General features: G+C 36.9%; 2 protein-coding genes across 2 annotated transcripts; both read left to right on the plus strand.

Annotated features, from left to right (window-relative positions):
* Positions 1–1,237: 1,237 nt before the first annotated feature.
* LOC106307173 (conserved oligomeric Golgi complex subunit 3-like) lies at positions 1,238–7,782 on the plus strand. Its single transcript, XM_013744048.1, has 25 exons — positions 1,238–1,429; positions 1,578–1,661; positions 1,736–1,843; positions 1,958–2,002; positions 2,083–2,157; positions 2,236–2,331; positions 2,503–2,580; positions 2,818–2,903; positions 3,024–3,090; positions 3,264–3,326; positions 3,499–3,600; positions 3,789–3,893; positions 3,984–4,076; positions 4,332–4,420; positions 4,776–4,995; positions 5,294–5,383; positions 5,455–5,571; positions 5,663–5,695; positions 5,871–5,957; positions 6,041–6,103; positions 6,282–6,398; positions 6,532–6,624; positions 6,871–6,996; positions 7,216–7,316; positions 7,434–7,782. The coding sequence occupies exons 1-25, from the start codon at positions 1,352–1,354 to the stop codon at positions 7,561–7,563; spliced, it is 2,346 nt and encodes a 781-aa protein (XP_013599502.1). The 5' UTR covers positions 1,238–1,351; the 3' UTR covers positions 7,564–7,782.
* A 781-nt stretch (positions 7,783–8,563) lies between these two features.
* On the plus strand, positions 8,564–13,818 carry LOC106312345 (cyclin-dependent kinase 17-like). The gene is made up of 8 exons (XM_013749832.1): positions 8,564–8,874; positions 9,011–10,131; positions 10,624–11,809; positions 12,117–12,396; positions 12,781–12,888; positions 12,983–13,261; positions 13,342–13,485; positions 13,587–13,818. Exons 2-8 carry the CDS (start codon positions 9,054–9,056, stop codon positions 13,773–13,775), a joined length of 3,264 nt encoding a protein of 1,087 aa, XP_013605286.1. The 5' UTR covers positions 8,564–8,874; positions 9,011–9,053; the 3' UTR covers positions 13,776–13,818.
* The last annotated feature ends 1,659 nt before the right edge of the window (positions 13,819–15,477 follow it).

The raw sequence follows: 15,477 nt of genomic DNA on the forward strand, positions 1-15,477 counted from the left end.
AAAAAAAAAAAAAAAAAAAAAAAAAAACTATAACTTATGTGAATATATTATATGTTCACCCATGACTTAAAATATAATCCAGTTTCTTCTTCCTATATATCAATATCTGTAGTAGTAGCCTAGTAGGCTAGCAAACGTTTTTTCACTGTATATACTAACACAAAAAAGTAAGTTACAAGACTAAATGAAATCTAGCTAAATAATTTATTTGTTAATAATATGCATGGATTTGTACAACCCGCGGCTACATGTTAGTTATTTTAGAAAGAAAACAAATGTTTGCACGTATCTTTGTATTTTATTTGCAAATTGTAACGAAACACAGTGTAATATAATAGTAGACAAACTCTTAAGGGTTTTATTTTATTTTCTAATGGTGAAGTATAATAACGGAAAGACGAAATGGAAGTTGGAGTATAGATATGATTAAGTTGGGCGTAGCTATCAGCCACCAATAAATATATTTCAAGGTAGTAATTAAACCTTGGTCAAAAAAATACTAAAAAGTAAATATAATGGGATTCAGGTGAAGATTAAAAGCATGCATATTGACATTCGACACGACTTATACACCCTCTAGTCTTTTTGTTATGTTACCCCGTAAACCGTACTCTCTAATAGGTCTGTTCTTTTCATAGCAGCCGGGAGCAGCGGTAGTAACAAAAATATATCACTTTGACAGAGACAAGATGAGCGATCTTGAAAGAAAATTTAATTATCGTAGTTTGCCGCAACGACCGTAAAAGTGGATGCGACTGTCACCGTTAATTCCAGCGTCCCACAGCATGTTTAATCTAAAGCTTGAAATGATCGATGCGTCCAAATTTGGAAATTTTTTTCTGAGATGCATGCTTTAAATTTCAACGATAACGCTAGTAGCAACGACGGTGTCCTGAACAGGGCTAATGTCTGTTTACGTTTAATTTTCGTAATTTGGTTTCATAATCACGCCTACATATCTTCCTTAGGCTAAATATGTCAGTCATCACGAATACGTGCTATATGATTAAAGAGAAGACGATATACATAAGTGAAAGTTTCAATCTAGAAGCCTTGGGGCAAAATGTAAAAGTTATAGAAATTTAGGACTAATTTGCAATAACTGATAAATATTGTTGAAGACGGCACACGTGTGACATCACTCTAGTATCAAACGGTCGTTCCTTAATCGCGTTTGTTTTTGGTAACGCCAACGCGGAAAAGCGTTTTCTATTTCTAGCGTTTTGGTTCGCGTAACTGTAACTCCGCTTAGATCGCAAATCAGCACAGCAAGTGAACACATTCTCAAAAGCTAAAGAGTAAACGATACGCAGGAGGAGCCTATCGATCGTCTCTCTGAATCGCCATAGATATGGCGGCATCGTCTTCAAGCGTTCCCAGATCTGGAGCCGTCTCCAAAGGCTACAATTTCGCTTCCACTTGGGAACAGGTAATCGCGACATCCTAAGCTCGAGATCCCGCCGTTAGATCAATTGATGAGTCTGGATCTGAATGAACTGAGAATATCAGAGATTCACAGTGTGGATTTTGACATGCTTTATCTTCCGTTTCGCAATGTGGTTACCTTTCGATTGCAGAGCGCTCCTTTGACAGAGGAGCAGCAAGCAGCGATCGTTTCTTTATCTCACGCAGTCGCTGAGCGGCCGTTTCCTGCTAATCTCGTGAGTGTTGAGGTTATCTATTTTGGTTTGTGGTTGCTGGAATGTTATTCAGTGTTAGTTTTTTTTGGTTCTAGGTGCATGAGAATGTTCATCGACCTGAGAATGGCTTATCTGTCTCGGTAGAGGACACACACTTCGGAGATTCTGGAGAAATTGAGGCTGTTTTGGTTAATACGAATCAGGTAGAAAGACCATGCTTAGCTGATTTGATGATAAAGAAGTTGCATTTTGTATTTTGTGGGCGTCAGTACTAATGCTTCTTCATTTCGGATGTATGTTATTTTTTTTTACTACAGTTCTACAAGTGGTTTACTGATCTTGAATCAGCGATGAAGTCTGAGGTTAGTGATAGTGAGGTTAAGAGTGGGGGAGACATTACTTGGTATGTGTCTAATTGATTTGTTTTTTTTTTGTGACATAGACAGAGGAAAAGTATCGGCACTATGTCGATACTTTAACTGACCGCATCCAGACTTGTGATGATATACTTCACCAGGCAGGTTTTTTCCACCAAGTTTTGTATAGTGCTGTGGCCTTACCTGGCCAATAAATAATAAGCCAGCTGTTTCTGTAGGTTGATGAAACGCTCGACCTATTTAATGAACTACAGCTTCAGCATCAAGCAGTAACGACAAAGACTAAAACTCTTCATGATGCATGCGACCGACTGGTATTGTCTTCGTTTTTTCTTTTATGACTGCGTGTTATTTTCTTCAACCTGCTAAAAATATTGAAAATAACAAAGAAATTATGCTTAATCCATCTTGGCGGATCAAGAGTTTCTTGAGATATGTGATTATTATGGTTTGCTTCTCTGAGCTCTTTCTTTCACCTTTTCTAGTTAATGGAGAAGCAGAAATTGATGGAGTTTGCAGAAGCACTAAGGAGTAAGCTCAACTATTTTGATGAATTGGAGAATGTAAGATTTTAAATACTGGCCTAACAACATAATTTTTGCATATGTGTATACGTGTGTAGTTGCCTGAGATTGTACAGTAGTTTTACTCATTAATAGAATATACTTAAAACTTGGCCTATGCATGGAACTTAAGTTCATAGTGTATGTTTCTCACTGAATGCTTGTTGTAAATCTAGGAGAAATACTCAACAAGGTTTTCAATTGCTCTAACTTTTGTTTTCTTTTTCTATGTTGCAGATATCATCCAACTTTTACTCTCCAAATATGAATGTATCAAACTCTAACTTTCTCCCACTACTGAAACGGCTTGATGAGTGCATATCGTGAGTAAATTATGTTGCATACAATAATATGACTACGTGGCGATTTCTAAAAGAATGCCGAAGTTCGTCTTGCTCCCGTGAAAAGATTGTAATATGCTTCTTCTACCTTGGGTTCTGTAGGTACATCGAAAGTAATCCACAATATGCGGAGTCGAGTGTTTATTTGCTCAAATTTCGTCAACTGCAGGTACTACGAAAGAGCCCTCACTCTCTCTGTCTCTCCTCCATGTTTCTCTCTCACTGAGAAACGCTTGGGTTTACAGTTCTTGCGCATGTACACGCTGTTTCCAGAATTTATAGGGGAGCTAATTATCTTGTAACATCTGTTATGAAAGAAGGCTAACATTTATAATTTTACAGTCACGCGCCTTGGGCATGATTCGAACTTACATCCTTGCAGTGCTCAAAACTGCTGCTTCCCAGGTAACTATTCCTTGTAACATGCATCTAGTCTTGCACAGCTTATGCAAATCATGTATTTTGTTCTGGTGACTGTGTATGTACATATATTGAACTATATGTCTGTAATTAGGAAAGTTAATAAAAATGTGTAGTTATGCCTAGTTTTCTTGAGACATGTTAAATTTGTTGTCAGGTTCAGGCAGCATTTCGCGGGACAGATGGAAACAAAGCATCTGTCTCGGAGGGTGTCGAGGCATCTGTTATATATGTTCGCTTTAAGGCTGCTGCAAGTGAGGTAATATCTTTTGATTTGTTTTTTTTTTCATTTTAAAGTGCAAAACTTCTAGGGTTACAATATTATATAAAAGAAAGGAAAACTTGCTTTTATATTCAGTTTCGATTTTGTGAGTTTTAGTGTTGAGAGTACGGCATCATGGTATTTTCTTTCGTATGACATTGAACATCGAGAACATATTTGTTCAGCTTAAACCTGTATTGGAGGAAATCGAGAGTAGGTCAGCAAGAAAGGAATATGTTCAAATTCTTGCAGAATGCCACAGACTATACTGTGAACAACGGCTTTCTCTTGTGAGTTTATTTTCTGGATCTACAACATGATTTAGTTTCTATCTTCTGGTAACAATAATCGCCTGTTTATTTTTCGTTTCACATTATCAGGTCAAAGGCATAGTTCACCAACGAGTATCTGATTTTTCCAAGAAGGAGGCATTGCCATCTTTGACAAGATCTGGTTGTGCATATCTGATGCAGGTATGTGATTGAAAATAAAAGATATACCTCTCTTAGTTCATGAGGGATACTAGGAGTTGTATCAGTTTAGTAGAAAAGGACTATCATCATAGGGAATAGAAAGTCAATATAGATGTTAATCTGTGTAAGGGTCTTCGAGAGAGACAATGCCTGGATTATCAGCTTTAGCAACTGAAATTGTGGAGATTGTTAATCGCTTTGGTTTTCAAAAACATAAAGTAATGTATCACATGACTTCTCCCTTGTGAATTTCAGGTTTGTCAAATGGAGTATCAACTGTTTACTCATTTCTTTCCAGCATCATCAGAAGAAGTTTCGAGTCTGGCACCTCTAGTGGATCCTTTGTAAGCTTTTATCCGTGCTGTCCATGTTCACCATCTCTGTTTCTGTGCAATTTAATCCTAAAAGTGATTTTTGGTGCCTTTTATACTGAGAAATAAACAGCTGATACAGATTGAATTAGTTTGAGCCAGATTGATTCCTTTGTTATGTCTTATGCTATGCTTCCAACTGTAGTTATTGTAGTCGCTGGATCCACTACACTGTAGTCAACTTTCCTCGAGTCTGAATATGACTTCTTGAAAGTCTTAAGATATAGAAAATATGAGCAAGCACTGCATAGGTGATCCAGATTATTTTTCGTTTCTTAAATTTTATGCGATGCTTACAGTTTATCATAATTGCTGGATTCCGGAACAGGTCTACGTACTTATATGACATTTTACGCCCAAAACTGATCCACGAGGCAAATATTGACCTTCTCTGTGAGCTTGTTCATATCCTTAAAGTTGAAGTCTTGGGAGAGCAGTCCGCTAGACAGAGTGAACCCCTGGCTGGACTGCAGCCTACACTACAAAGAATTTTAGCCGATGTTAACGAGAGATTGACTTTTCGTGCCAGAACATATATTCGAGATGAGGTGCCGTTTTACCTTACAAGCAGATGTTTAGATCGTTTTCCTACAATTTCGTTACTGTCTCTCTCCCTTGTCATTACTTCCACAAGCTTGATTTTCATCTGCATCTATGTAGAAATAGTGAAATTTATATGTTGTCCCCAGTAAGACGACTCACCTACTACTGATAAGATGAAATTGCGTTATAAATCTGATGTTGAACGACTTTTAAGTGGAGAAATTTGCTAGTTTTGGCGATGTTATCCTGTTTAGTTCGCTTTCCTTCAGTTGCTCTGTTTGAATCCCCTTCTTACTTATGCAGATTGCAAATTATATTCCCTCGTACGAAGATCTGGATTACCCTGCAAAGCTGGAGGGATCTCCTAATACAACATCTGATACCAATCTCGGGGTAAAATACAGTGTCAGATTATTTCCATGGTTTGGTAATCTTTAGTTGTATACTTATATTCTGCGGTGCAGGATGATGAAAACGCTGATGTGTTTAAGACTTGGTATCCACCTCTGGAGAAGACTCTCTCTTGTCTATCTAAACTATATCGTTGCTTGGAGCCTACAGTCTTCACTGGGTTAGCACAGGTAAGACTGCCGATCAGTAGCTTTATTGCTTCTCATTCTGTCAAAGAAGACATGCAAAGTTGTCTAACTGACCATTTCTTCTGTTCCACAGGAAGCTGTAGAAGTTTGCTCTCTGTCAATTCAAGTAAGCAAGCTAGAAAACCAGATTTTCGTAACCTTGACGTTTGATCCCTTTTCAGCTGTCCTTATTTTCATTGACATTATCAGTTAATCTAAGATGTGCCATTTTCCTGTAATACTTTAGTTATTTTTGTTTGTTTAATTACGAAGTCCACATTATTTTGTCAAATGTGCAACAGAAAGCCAGCAAGCTTGTTATTAAGCGATCAACTACAATGGATGGTCAGCTGTTCCTTATCAAGCATCTCCTTATCTTGAGGGAACAGGTTATGGCTGATCTATCTTTACTTTGCTTATTTTGCTATATAGCCAATGGTTATATTTTAACGATACTTATATTTGTTTCCAGATTGCGCCTTTTGACATAGAATTTTCAGTCACCCACAAAGAGCTTGATTTCTCCCATTTACTGGTTAGTTTTTCAACAATCAGGTCCACTTTGTATGATAGATCTAAACCTTATTTTATGCCTTTGAGAATGCTTAACTTTGGTGCAGATTTCATATCTTTTTCCTCCTTCAGTTTCTTTCTTTGCTGATGACTTTGTTAACTTTCGCCAGTAATTAATATTATTCATAAAATGTGGTTAGGAACACTTGAGGAGGATACTTAGAGGTCAAGCTTCACTTTTTGACTGGTCTAGGTCAACCTCCCTAGCAAGGACCCTTTCACCTCGAGTTTTGGAGAGCCAAATAGATGCCAAGAAGGTTTGTAATTTTCTCTTTCACCCACCATCAATTGCAGATTTGCTTCTTGCTTACGTGGATGGCTCTTCAATGGTAGATCTTTGCATTCCTTTATATGAATGGGAATGATGCATTTGTCCCTTTAATTTTGCAGGAACTAGAAAAATGTCTTAAGACAACTTGTGAGGAGTTTATCATGTCAGTCACTAAGCTAGTTGTGGATCCTATGCTTTCATTCGTAACCAAGGTGGGTTTCTCTTTTCCTCTGTCTTCTGGGGAACTTTTTTCAAGTTTTCTAAAGATTCTAGAAGTCCTATGTAAAGTCAAGCCAGTAGTCTTGCACCGTTTCATTTTCAAGAAACTTTAAAATCTTCTTTGTCTATGTTACGCAATGCACTGATCATGAGAGGAGGGGCTCTATTATCTAAAGGGGCTTCTCTCGTAACGGAATAGCGTAATAGCTTTGCTGTGTTTATACGTTGTGTGTACGCAGGTGACAGCCATAAAAGTTTCTCTATCCAGTGGAACTCAGAATCAAAAAGTTGACTCTGTCATGGCTAAGCCGCTAAAGGAACAAGCTTTCGCTACTCCAGATAAGGTGGCTGAACTTGTTCAGAAGGTATGTCAGCTATATCTTGTTCCCTGTTAAGCTCTCCTGGACCCAACTTCCTTTACTGAGCCTTGATATTAAAATATATGTTCATCAGTATTTCTAGTTCTAACAAATACAGGTGCTAAGGATCCCTTAAACATGCATTTGTTGTTCTGTAGTTAAATTAATTATAGTAAGCACAGGGAAATGATGATTTTGTATCACTATTTTTTTTCCTTTCACGAGGTATATGCTGCAATACAACAAGAGCTGCTTCCGATTTTAGCAAAAATGAAACTCTACCTACAGAATCCATCAACAAGGACCATACTTTTCAAGCCGATCAAGTAAGTCCATATATAGACCATCTAAACTATCTTTGGCTTGTTTCATATGTGTGCTTGGTTCAAATTCTCTTTCTAGTTTAAATACTAAGAAATTATGTTTAATTTATATAATTAAAGGACAAATATAGTGGAAGCTCATACACAAGTGGAGTCTTTGCTGAAAGCCGAGTACTCAGCAGAAGAACAAGCCAACATCAATATGATATCCATTCAGGATCTGCAAACCCAACTCGACAATTTGCTTTAAGGTCATGCCTCAATCAATGGTTTTGATTTTTATTATAAGAAGAGTACTTTTGCTTCTTTTGACTCTACTTTTAGCATACTTTACAAGAGTTGTCGTCAAAAAAAGACATACTTTACAAGAGTTCACTTTAGATATATAAATATTATTTTGTATCCAAGAACTCATACATCTGTTGGTCTCTGCATTCAATATATCTTAAGGTGAAATATGTAGATATTATGCTTCTACGCAGGCTAGTTGTCAAGTTTTCTTTGGGGTTTGTGGTTAATGTATGACAGTAGAAATGACCGACTATTACGTATAATTAATATCTGAATTAATGATCATCGCAAAAAGAAAATTATCATCGCCAAAAAAACCTTGTTTTTCAGTCACGATATCAAGTTTGTTATAAGACATGGAATTGTCATCTCAGGTGCCAAAGAGAAGTAAATTTCAAAAAATGAAATGTATATTGGCTTTTAAGCAATTTTTATTTAAATCGCTAAATGGTTCAGACACAAAAAAAAGTTAAAAACTACTACCTCCGTTCCCGAAAGTAAGATGTTTTAGATTTTTTTTTTTTTCACAAAAATAGATTTTTTATATTGTTAAGGTACTTTTTTATACTTTTGAGGAACATTAATTGAGAATATTTGAATTGATTAAATTTCATTGGTGGAAAGTTATTGGAAAGTGTATAATAAAGTAAAAAATAAATTAAATTATAGACATTTATTAAATTTTTAATAAGCGTGCATACTCTATTTTCCAGATGTCAGTAACAGAGGGAGAGGGAGTAGTTTTGTAGTTTGTATTCGCTTGAAGCAAATTATTTTCAAATCTTCAGATACGTTTTATTCAGCTGTCTAGTTTAACTTCTAGCTGTCCAGTACCTCTAATTGATATGTATAAAAAAATAAAATATATTTTCACTTCAACAAATGAAAAAAAGAAATTTATTTGCAATTTTGAATCTCATAAAAATAGAATAATGGAGAAAGAAAGAAAGAAAGAAAGAAAGAAAAGAACCCTAATCTAAGTTATTTAAAATTAAGGAATCTTTAATGATTCGAAGTGAATGTCCGAAATCATTACATCCAAACGAAACCTAAACATAGCTTCGTCTTCGTTTGATCTGTAAGCACATTTTCTCCTCTCGCGTAACCAGAACTCTCATTTCTCGTTGGATCCACTCCCCCCTCCTTATATACGCCTTTTAAATTTTATCCTTCCTCTTCTTCTTTGGATCTCCAGCTGTTTTTCCAGACTCTTTGATTTCTCATTTAGAGCATATGATTCCTTAGGATCTTCGCGCTTATCGGAGCAAAAGTGAGTCCCGCAGAAAATCTTATTAATAATGTGACTGACATATCTGTTTTTTTTTTCTGCCTGATTCTTGATTTGATTTGTGTATCATCAGAAAACACCTGAACAGATAAAAAAAAGGTTTAATCTTTGGTTACAGGGTAGGTGCTTTCTCCTGTTACCCTTTGCTAAAAAGGTCAACAATGACGGACAAAAGCTCTGTTGATGGGATCCTAGAGTTTCTCAAGAAGAATCGTTTCTCTAAAGCAGAGGAAGCTCTGCGTAATGAGCTCAACAACAACAACCCTTCTGACTTGAATAGGTTTCTTGAGAATCTTAACCTTGAGGACAAAGATTCAAGTAAAGGTTCAAAACCAAAGGCTGCCAGTAATCAAGGTTCTCGAGATAGTCAAGTCCCCAAGGAGCTGATTGTGAAAGAGATTGACTGTGGGACTGGCAATAATGGGTCTGTAATCAAATGGGAGAATGATGAGAAAGCTAGCAAGAAGGTTATATCAAGGGAGATGAGCTTCACGTTCTCTGAACATTCAGGTGATGCTGAATTTACTACTTCAGGTAAGGGTACCTTAGACCCTTATCGAAGCACTGATGATGTTAGTAGTAGCAGTTTGGTGGATCCATATGCATTGGAACAGTCGAGGCATATTGATAAGAAAATCGTGGAAACTGGTGAAGATATCGTTTTCTTTGGCAATAAGACTACTTCATGGTCTGGAAACACTACTAGTAAAGGGAACTCCGGATCCAAAGTAAATGAGATTGATAGGCCGATTGAAAAAAGCTATAGCACTCGCTTAAGAACTGAAGATGTGGCAGATACAACCTCAGAGAACATGAAAGAGAGTTCTGTGAAGACTTCGAGAGGCGATGATGCCTCAACTAGTTACAGTCATCAGGTCACCAGCTCGGACAAAAGAGACGGAAAGAAAAAGGCGGCAGCAGACGTTAATGATGTGAGGGCGGCGATCAAGGAGCAGGAGAGTGAGGTGGCGAGAGCTTTGTTCTTTGGTAAAACTCAGTCTACTTTTGATGACAAGAATGTGAGCAGCTTAGGTTTTCCGCTTGTTTATGATGCAAGGAAGGAAGAGTTTCCTAGACTGCCTCCTGTTAAGCTCAAGTCTGAAGACAATCCTCTGAGTCTTTACTGTGAAGAGAAGTTTGAGCGTGATGGTTCAGGTTCAAGGCCGATCAGTGATGGAGAGTCTCTTCTCATTGGCTCGTACCTTGATGTTCCCATTGGACAAGAAATCAGCTCATCAGGTTAGATTATGGTAACCGAAATTTTGGTTTGTTCGGTTAGAAGTTCGGTTCGATTTGGTAGGTTTTCTTAAAAAAGCTGTTTTCGGTTCGGCAAAGGTTTACTTTGGTTTTCTTCTCTTAAAAAAATTATACCCAAACCATACCAAAAAACCCGAAAACTAACCAAATTTCGAACTGAACTAACCGAATTTAACCAAAATTATCCGAAATTGTACAAAACTAAACGAAAATCTAACTGAAATCAAAAACTTCGATAGGATTTTCATAAACCAACTAACCGAAACGAACTTTATTTAGGGTTTTTATTCGGTAAGATTTATGTTAAACCGAACTACCTGAACCAGCATGCCTAAACTAGACTATCCTCTTTGTTTTGAGTTCTATAAAACCATTTTGCTTCACTTTCTACTTTCTTTAGTTTTTCCTTAACCTTATAAATTTTAGTTGGAAGTGTGAAAGTAAGTCTTTAATCTCCCAATGATGTTCATACAGGTGGGAAAAAATCTGCTGGGGGAAACTGGCTTTCAGTAAGTCAGGGAATAGCAGAGGATGTAGATGCATCAGATCTTGTTTCTGGCTTCGCTACCATCGGTGATGGCATGAGTGAATCTGTTGATTACCGTAATGAATACTGGGACTCCGATGAGTATGAGGATGATGACGACATTGGTTATGTCAGACAACCTATTGAGGATGAGACATGGTTCCTTTCCCATGAAATTGACTATCCAAGTGATCATGAGAAAGCAACCACCCGCGGAAGTCCTGGTCATGCAACCAAAGACGAGGATGATGAACAGTCTTACGCAGAGGAGGCTTCTTCTTATATATCCGGCGAACAGTATCCTCTAGCCAAAGTTGTTGAACCTGTTTCTTCGGAAAGTGACCGAAGGCTTACTGTCTCAGAGATCTATCCAGCTAGCAAGAAGGATGAGTTGATATCTCAGTATATTGGGGAGCTGGTGGATGAGGAGGTGCTCGATTCGATAAGTGATGAGCCTGTTTGGCAAGGGTTTGAAGCTAAGAAAAGCGTGAATGTTGTTCATGATGATCAGCATGATTCAGTCAGGTCCATTGGTGTGGGTATTAATAGCGACGCAGCTGATTTCGGCAGCGAAGTACGTGAAAGTTTGGCTGGAGGAAGCAGCGAGGGAGATTTTGAGTACCCTCGTGATCATCATGATGCTGTATCATCATCATCATCAAGGTTTAAACGGGTTTACTCTGAGTCGGATAAGAAACACATTGATGTACCGAACAAAGATAAACAGAAAGCAAGTGAAGAAGACTCAGGGGGAAGTTTCCATGTGAAGAAGACTCAAACCGATGGAGTTTTTGAGTTTGGCAATAAAAAAACGGTAATTAGAGATACTTTAACAGCTACTGATGATATGGTTGCTACTTGGAGACGGAAAAGCAGTGATACGTCAAGTTCTTCGGTGAAAGAAGATAATGCAAAATCTAGAAACTCGTCATCTCCCTCGTCTCTGTCAAATTATGCTTGCGGAGAAAGAAAGCGTGCTGATAAAGAAGATGATGGCAGTGAGAGTGAAGATGACAATGCGACAGCACTTGATGACGAAGAGGCAGTGGCTGTACAAGAGCAAATTAGACAAATTAAGGCACAAGAGGAGGAGTTTGAAACCTTTAACCTCAAGATTGTGCATAGGAAAAACAGGTAAGCTCTCTCCCTAGCTTTTATGGTTTGAACTATCACAGTAATTTCGTTTTATTTCCTGTCTAAGAGAGTAGGCCTGCGGGCTCGGTTTCTTCGGTTAGTTCGGAATTCGGTTAGTTTGGGTTGGTTAAAATAACTGTAAAGAAATTTGATTCGTTTTTCGGTTCGGTTTCAAAATTTTCTATCGAAGTTTTTGGTTAAATTTTGTGGTTTAAATTGAATAAAATTTGAATTTTTTGGTTAAGTTCGGTTTGGAATATAGCTGGGTGCTGCTTTCTTATTATTATTTATTTTATATATTTTTCAGAACTGGTTTTGAAGAGGAAAAGAACTTTCACGTGGTTTTAAATTCGGTCATTGCTGGGCGTTACCATGTGACTGAGTACCTTGGATCAGCAGCCTTCAGTAAAGCCATACAAGCGCATGACTTACAGACAGGAATGGACGTTTGTATAAAAATCATAAAGAACAACAAAGACTTCTTTGACCAGAGTCTTGACGAGATTAAACTTTTGAAGTATGTCAATAAGCATGATCCTGCTGACAAATACCATCTTCTCCGGTTGTATGATTACTTTTATTACCGAGTAAGTGATCACGCCTCTGCTACACAGTTGCATTCTGCTAGAGCATATCAATAAGAGCCAGTTGTGTAACTTTAGGGGAGATTTAATAGTTTTTTTCTGCTATATGGTTGATGTTTTGAGCTCTGCAAGCTGCTCATTCATCTCTGTATTAGCGTCTATGTCTTCAAAAATTTTAGCCAGTGCTCTAAAAATCGGTCTAGGCGGTGCCTAAGCATCTGGCAAATCGGACTTAAACGAAACGATGTTGAATTTTTTAATTAAAAAATTGGTCTAGTCGCGGTCTAGTCATTTCTTGAACATTGATTTTAACCTTAGTAGCTTTTATATAATGGTGTGTCTATTGGAATTGTTTGAAATAATGGTTTCCTTGGATGTATTTTGCAGGAGCATTTGCTAATTGTATGTGAACTACTTAAGGCAAACCTATACGAGTTCCACAAATTTAACAGAGAATCAGGTGGTGAAGTCTATTTCACAATGCCACGATTGCAGGTTAGTCACCACCGCTTCATCATATACCATTTTTAGCATAGTTATACATATCTAGCCTATTTCCTGATCTGTTTTGGACCGTTTATTGTTACAGTCAATCACGATCCAATGCCTTGAAGCACTTCAGTTTCTACATGGGCTCGGACTTATACACTGTGATTTGAAGCCTGAGAACATATTGGTGAAAAGCTACAGCAGATGTGAAATAAAAGTCATTGACCTCGGAAGCAGCTGTTTCGAGACTGATCACCTATGCTCCTATGTCCAGTCGAGGTCGTATAGAGCACCAGAAGTCATTTTGGGACTTCCTTATGATAAGAAGATAGACGTGTGGTCTCTTGGGTGCATATTGGCTGAACTATGTACGGGGAACGTAAGTGCATAGTAACAGTGCTAATGCTAATCAGAGCATAGTATTACTGCTAATGAATCAATTATGTCATTTTTTCACAGGTTCTTTTCCAGAATGATTCTCCAGCGAGTTTGCTTGCAAGGGTTATGGGAATCATAGGATCTATAGATCAGGAAATGCTTAGGAAAGGGCGTGATTCCCACAAATACTTTACGAAAAACAGAATGCTATACGAGCGGAACCAGGTGAGTGGGTCCAGTGACCTTAAATGAACATTCCTTGGATCTGAAAAGCTCATGCAGCTCTGAATGCTAATAAGAAGAACATGCTCTCTTATTTTTGGCAGGAAAGCAGCAGATTAGAGTACCTGATACCTAAAAGAACATCGTTGAGACATAGGCTACCAATGGGAGACCAAGGATTCACAGACTTTGTGGCTCATCTTCTTGAGATAAACCCAAAGAAGCGTCCTTCTGCGTCAGAGGCTCTCAAGCACCCTTGGCTTTCATACCCATACGAGCTAATCTCTACTTAAACAATAAGTGACTTACTACTTTGGCTATCAAAAAAAAAAAAAAGAGAGTAGCCAAAACCGCAGATTAGTGGAAAGCTTATATCAATCCTTTGCGATGTCATCATCAGTGTAAGAAGTTATATGCGAGTGCAAAGGTGAGATGAAAATAATTTTTTTGGGTGATAAAATTGATTAGATCATGTAACATTGGCTTGTGATTATTATTTACTCTTAGAAACAGGTTGTAGTAAAACTTGTTTTTTTTTGTATCAACTGCTGATCATTAGTCCTTTTGATTATGATATTTATGAATGTTTACTTTGATGTTATTTTCATTGTTTATGTTGTTTTTAAGTTCGTTTGGTCGGCTTTATTAAATTGCAAGTGATAAGATAATTAATAACAGTAGAGTGGATAGTGAAACAAACCCAATTTAAAACTCATTAATTGAAATCTGAAAAAGCTTCAAAATATACACGGGTTTTTGTCATCAGGAAAAAGAAAATTTTTATTAGCAGAAAATGAAGTTGTGAACAATTGATTCTGACGTCGTCTCGTCATAAACTAAACGTTTCCTCTTACAGTATGATTTTACGGTTACCTTTAATCGACCACAGGGATTTGCAGGAGCTGAACCTTGGCTTAATAACAGTGATGCAATATTAGTCCTATAATCCTAGATTGTTTAATGGTAGATGGATTCCAGAGGAATTACAATAAATTTGAGATTCATTTGTTATTGGTTTATAGATTTTTAAAATCTTACTAAAGTCCACTTTTATTGGTTTGAAAATGGGAAAATTTTAAATTATGTTCAAAAACTTTGTTATTCAAAAAGTTTACGTACATTGATTTTGTAATTTATTGATATTGGGATGTAAATTCTTTACATTTTTATTCATTAAAACTCAACTTTGAAAATACCAAGACTCATAAATTCATAATACTTTTAAAATCTATGTAATAAAAACACACGCATGCAAACACACAAAAGTGTTTCGTTTCTTTTGTAATGTTAAGACATATAATCTATAAGCAGAACTTCTTCCAACAACCTTACCAGTGTAACTCTGTACAGTTCATGTTCTGGTTTTATTCAAAAATTTGGCTTTGACTTATCTTTTCATCAATGGTTGAGATCGAGGTGGAAATAAAAAATATTATTCTTCCAGCCGAAGCAATGAACAATACGGTGAATTATTTATGACAATACCTTGAAGCTGGTGACTGAGAGAGAATCTGAAGATCAAAGTGAAATCTCCATTATTTCAGAGGAAAACATTGCTTAAGAGATAGAGCAGCTCATGGAACACGGAAATTGTAAAGACCGATTAAAGTTCCAAACTCAACTTCATTCGAATCATATATATATATACTGCAATTTTACAGTTCCATTTAGGCTTCGAGTGGTAACAGCGAGCGGGACAGATCAAGCAGATCATGCAGATCAAGCAGGACAAGTGCAGATCAAGCGAGACACGTGCAGATCAAGCGGAACATGCAGGAGAGAAACAGATCAAACCGATCAAATAATTTATTATAACTTATAAATGACAAAATCAGTTCAAAACTATCGATCATATATTAAAACAATAAAAATTACACCTAGATATCTAAACAAATATCTTAAATGTTATAGAATCGGCCGAAATGCCTGTAAATGTTTTATAAGATACTTATACTTCTTTTATTTTATTTTTAGGTGATCAAGATTTTCTTGAGA

The sequence above is a fragment of the Brassica oleracea genome, chromosome C8 (genome assembly GCF_000695525.1).
Source record: "Brassica oleracea var. oleracea cultivar TO1000 chromosome C8, BOL, whole genome shotgun sequence".
Lineage (NCBI taxonomy): Eukaryota > Viridiplantae > Streptophyta > Magnoliopsida > Brassicales > Brassicaceae > Brassica > Brassica oleracea.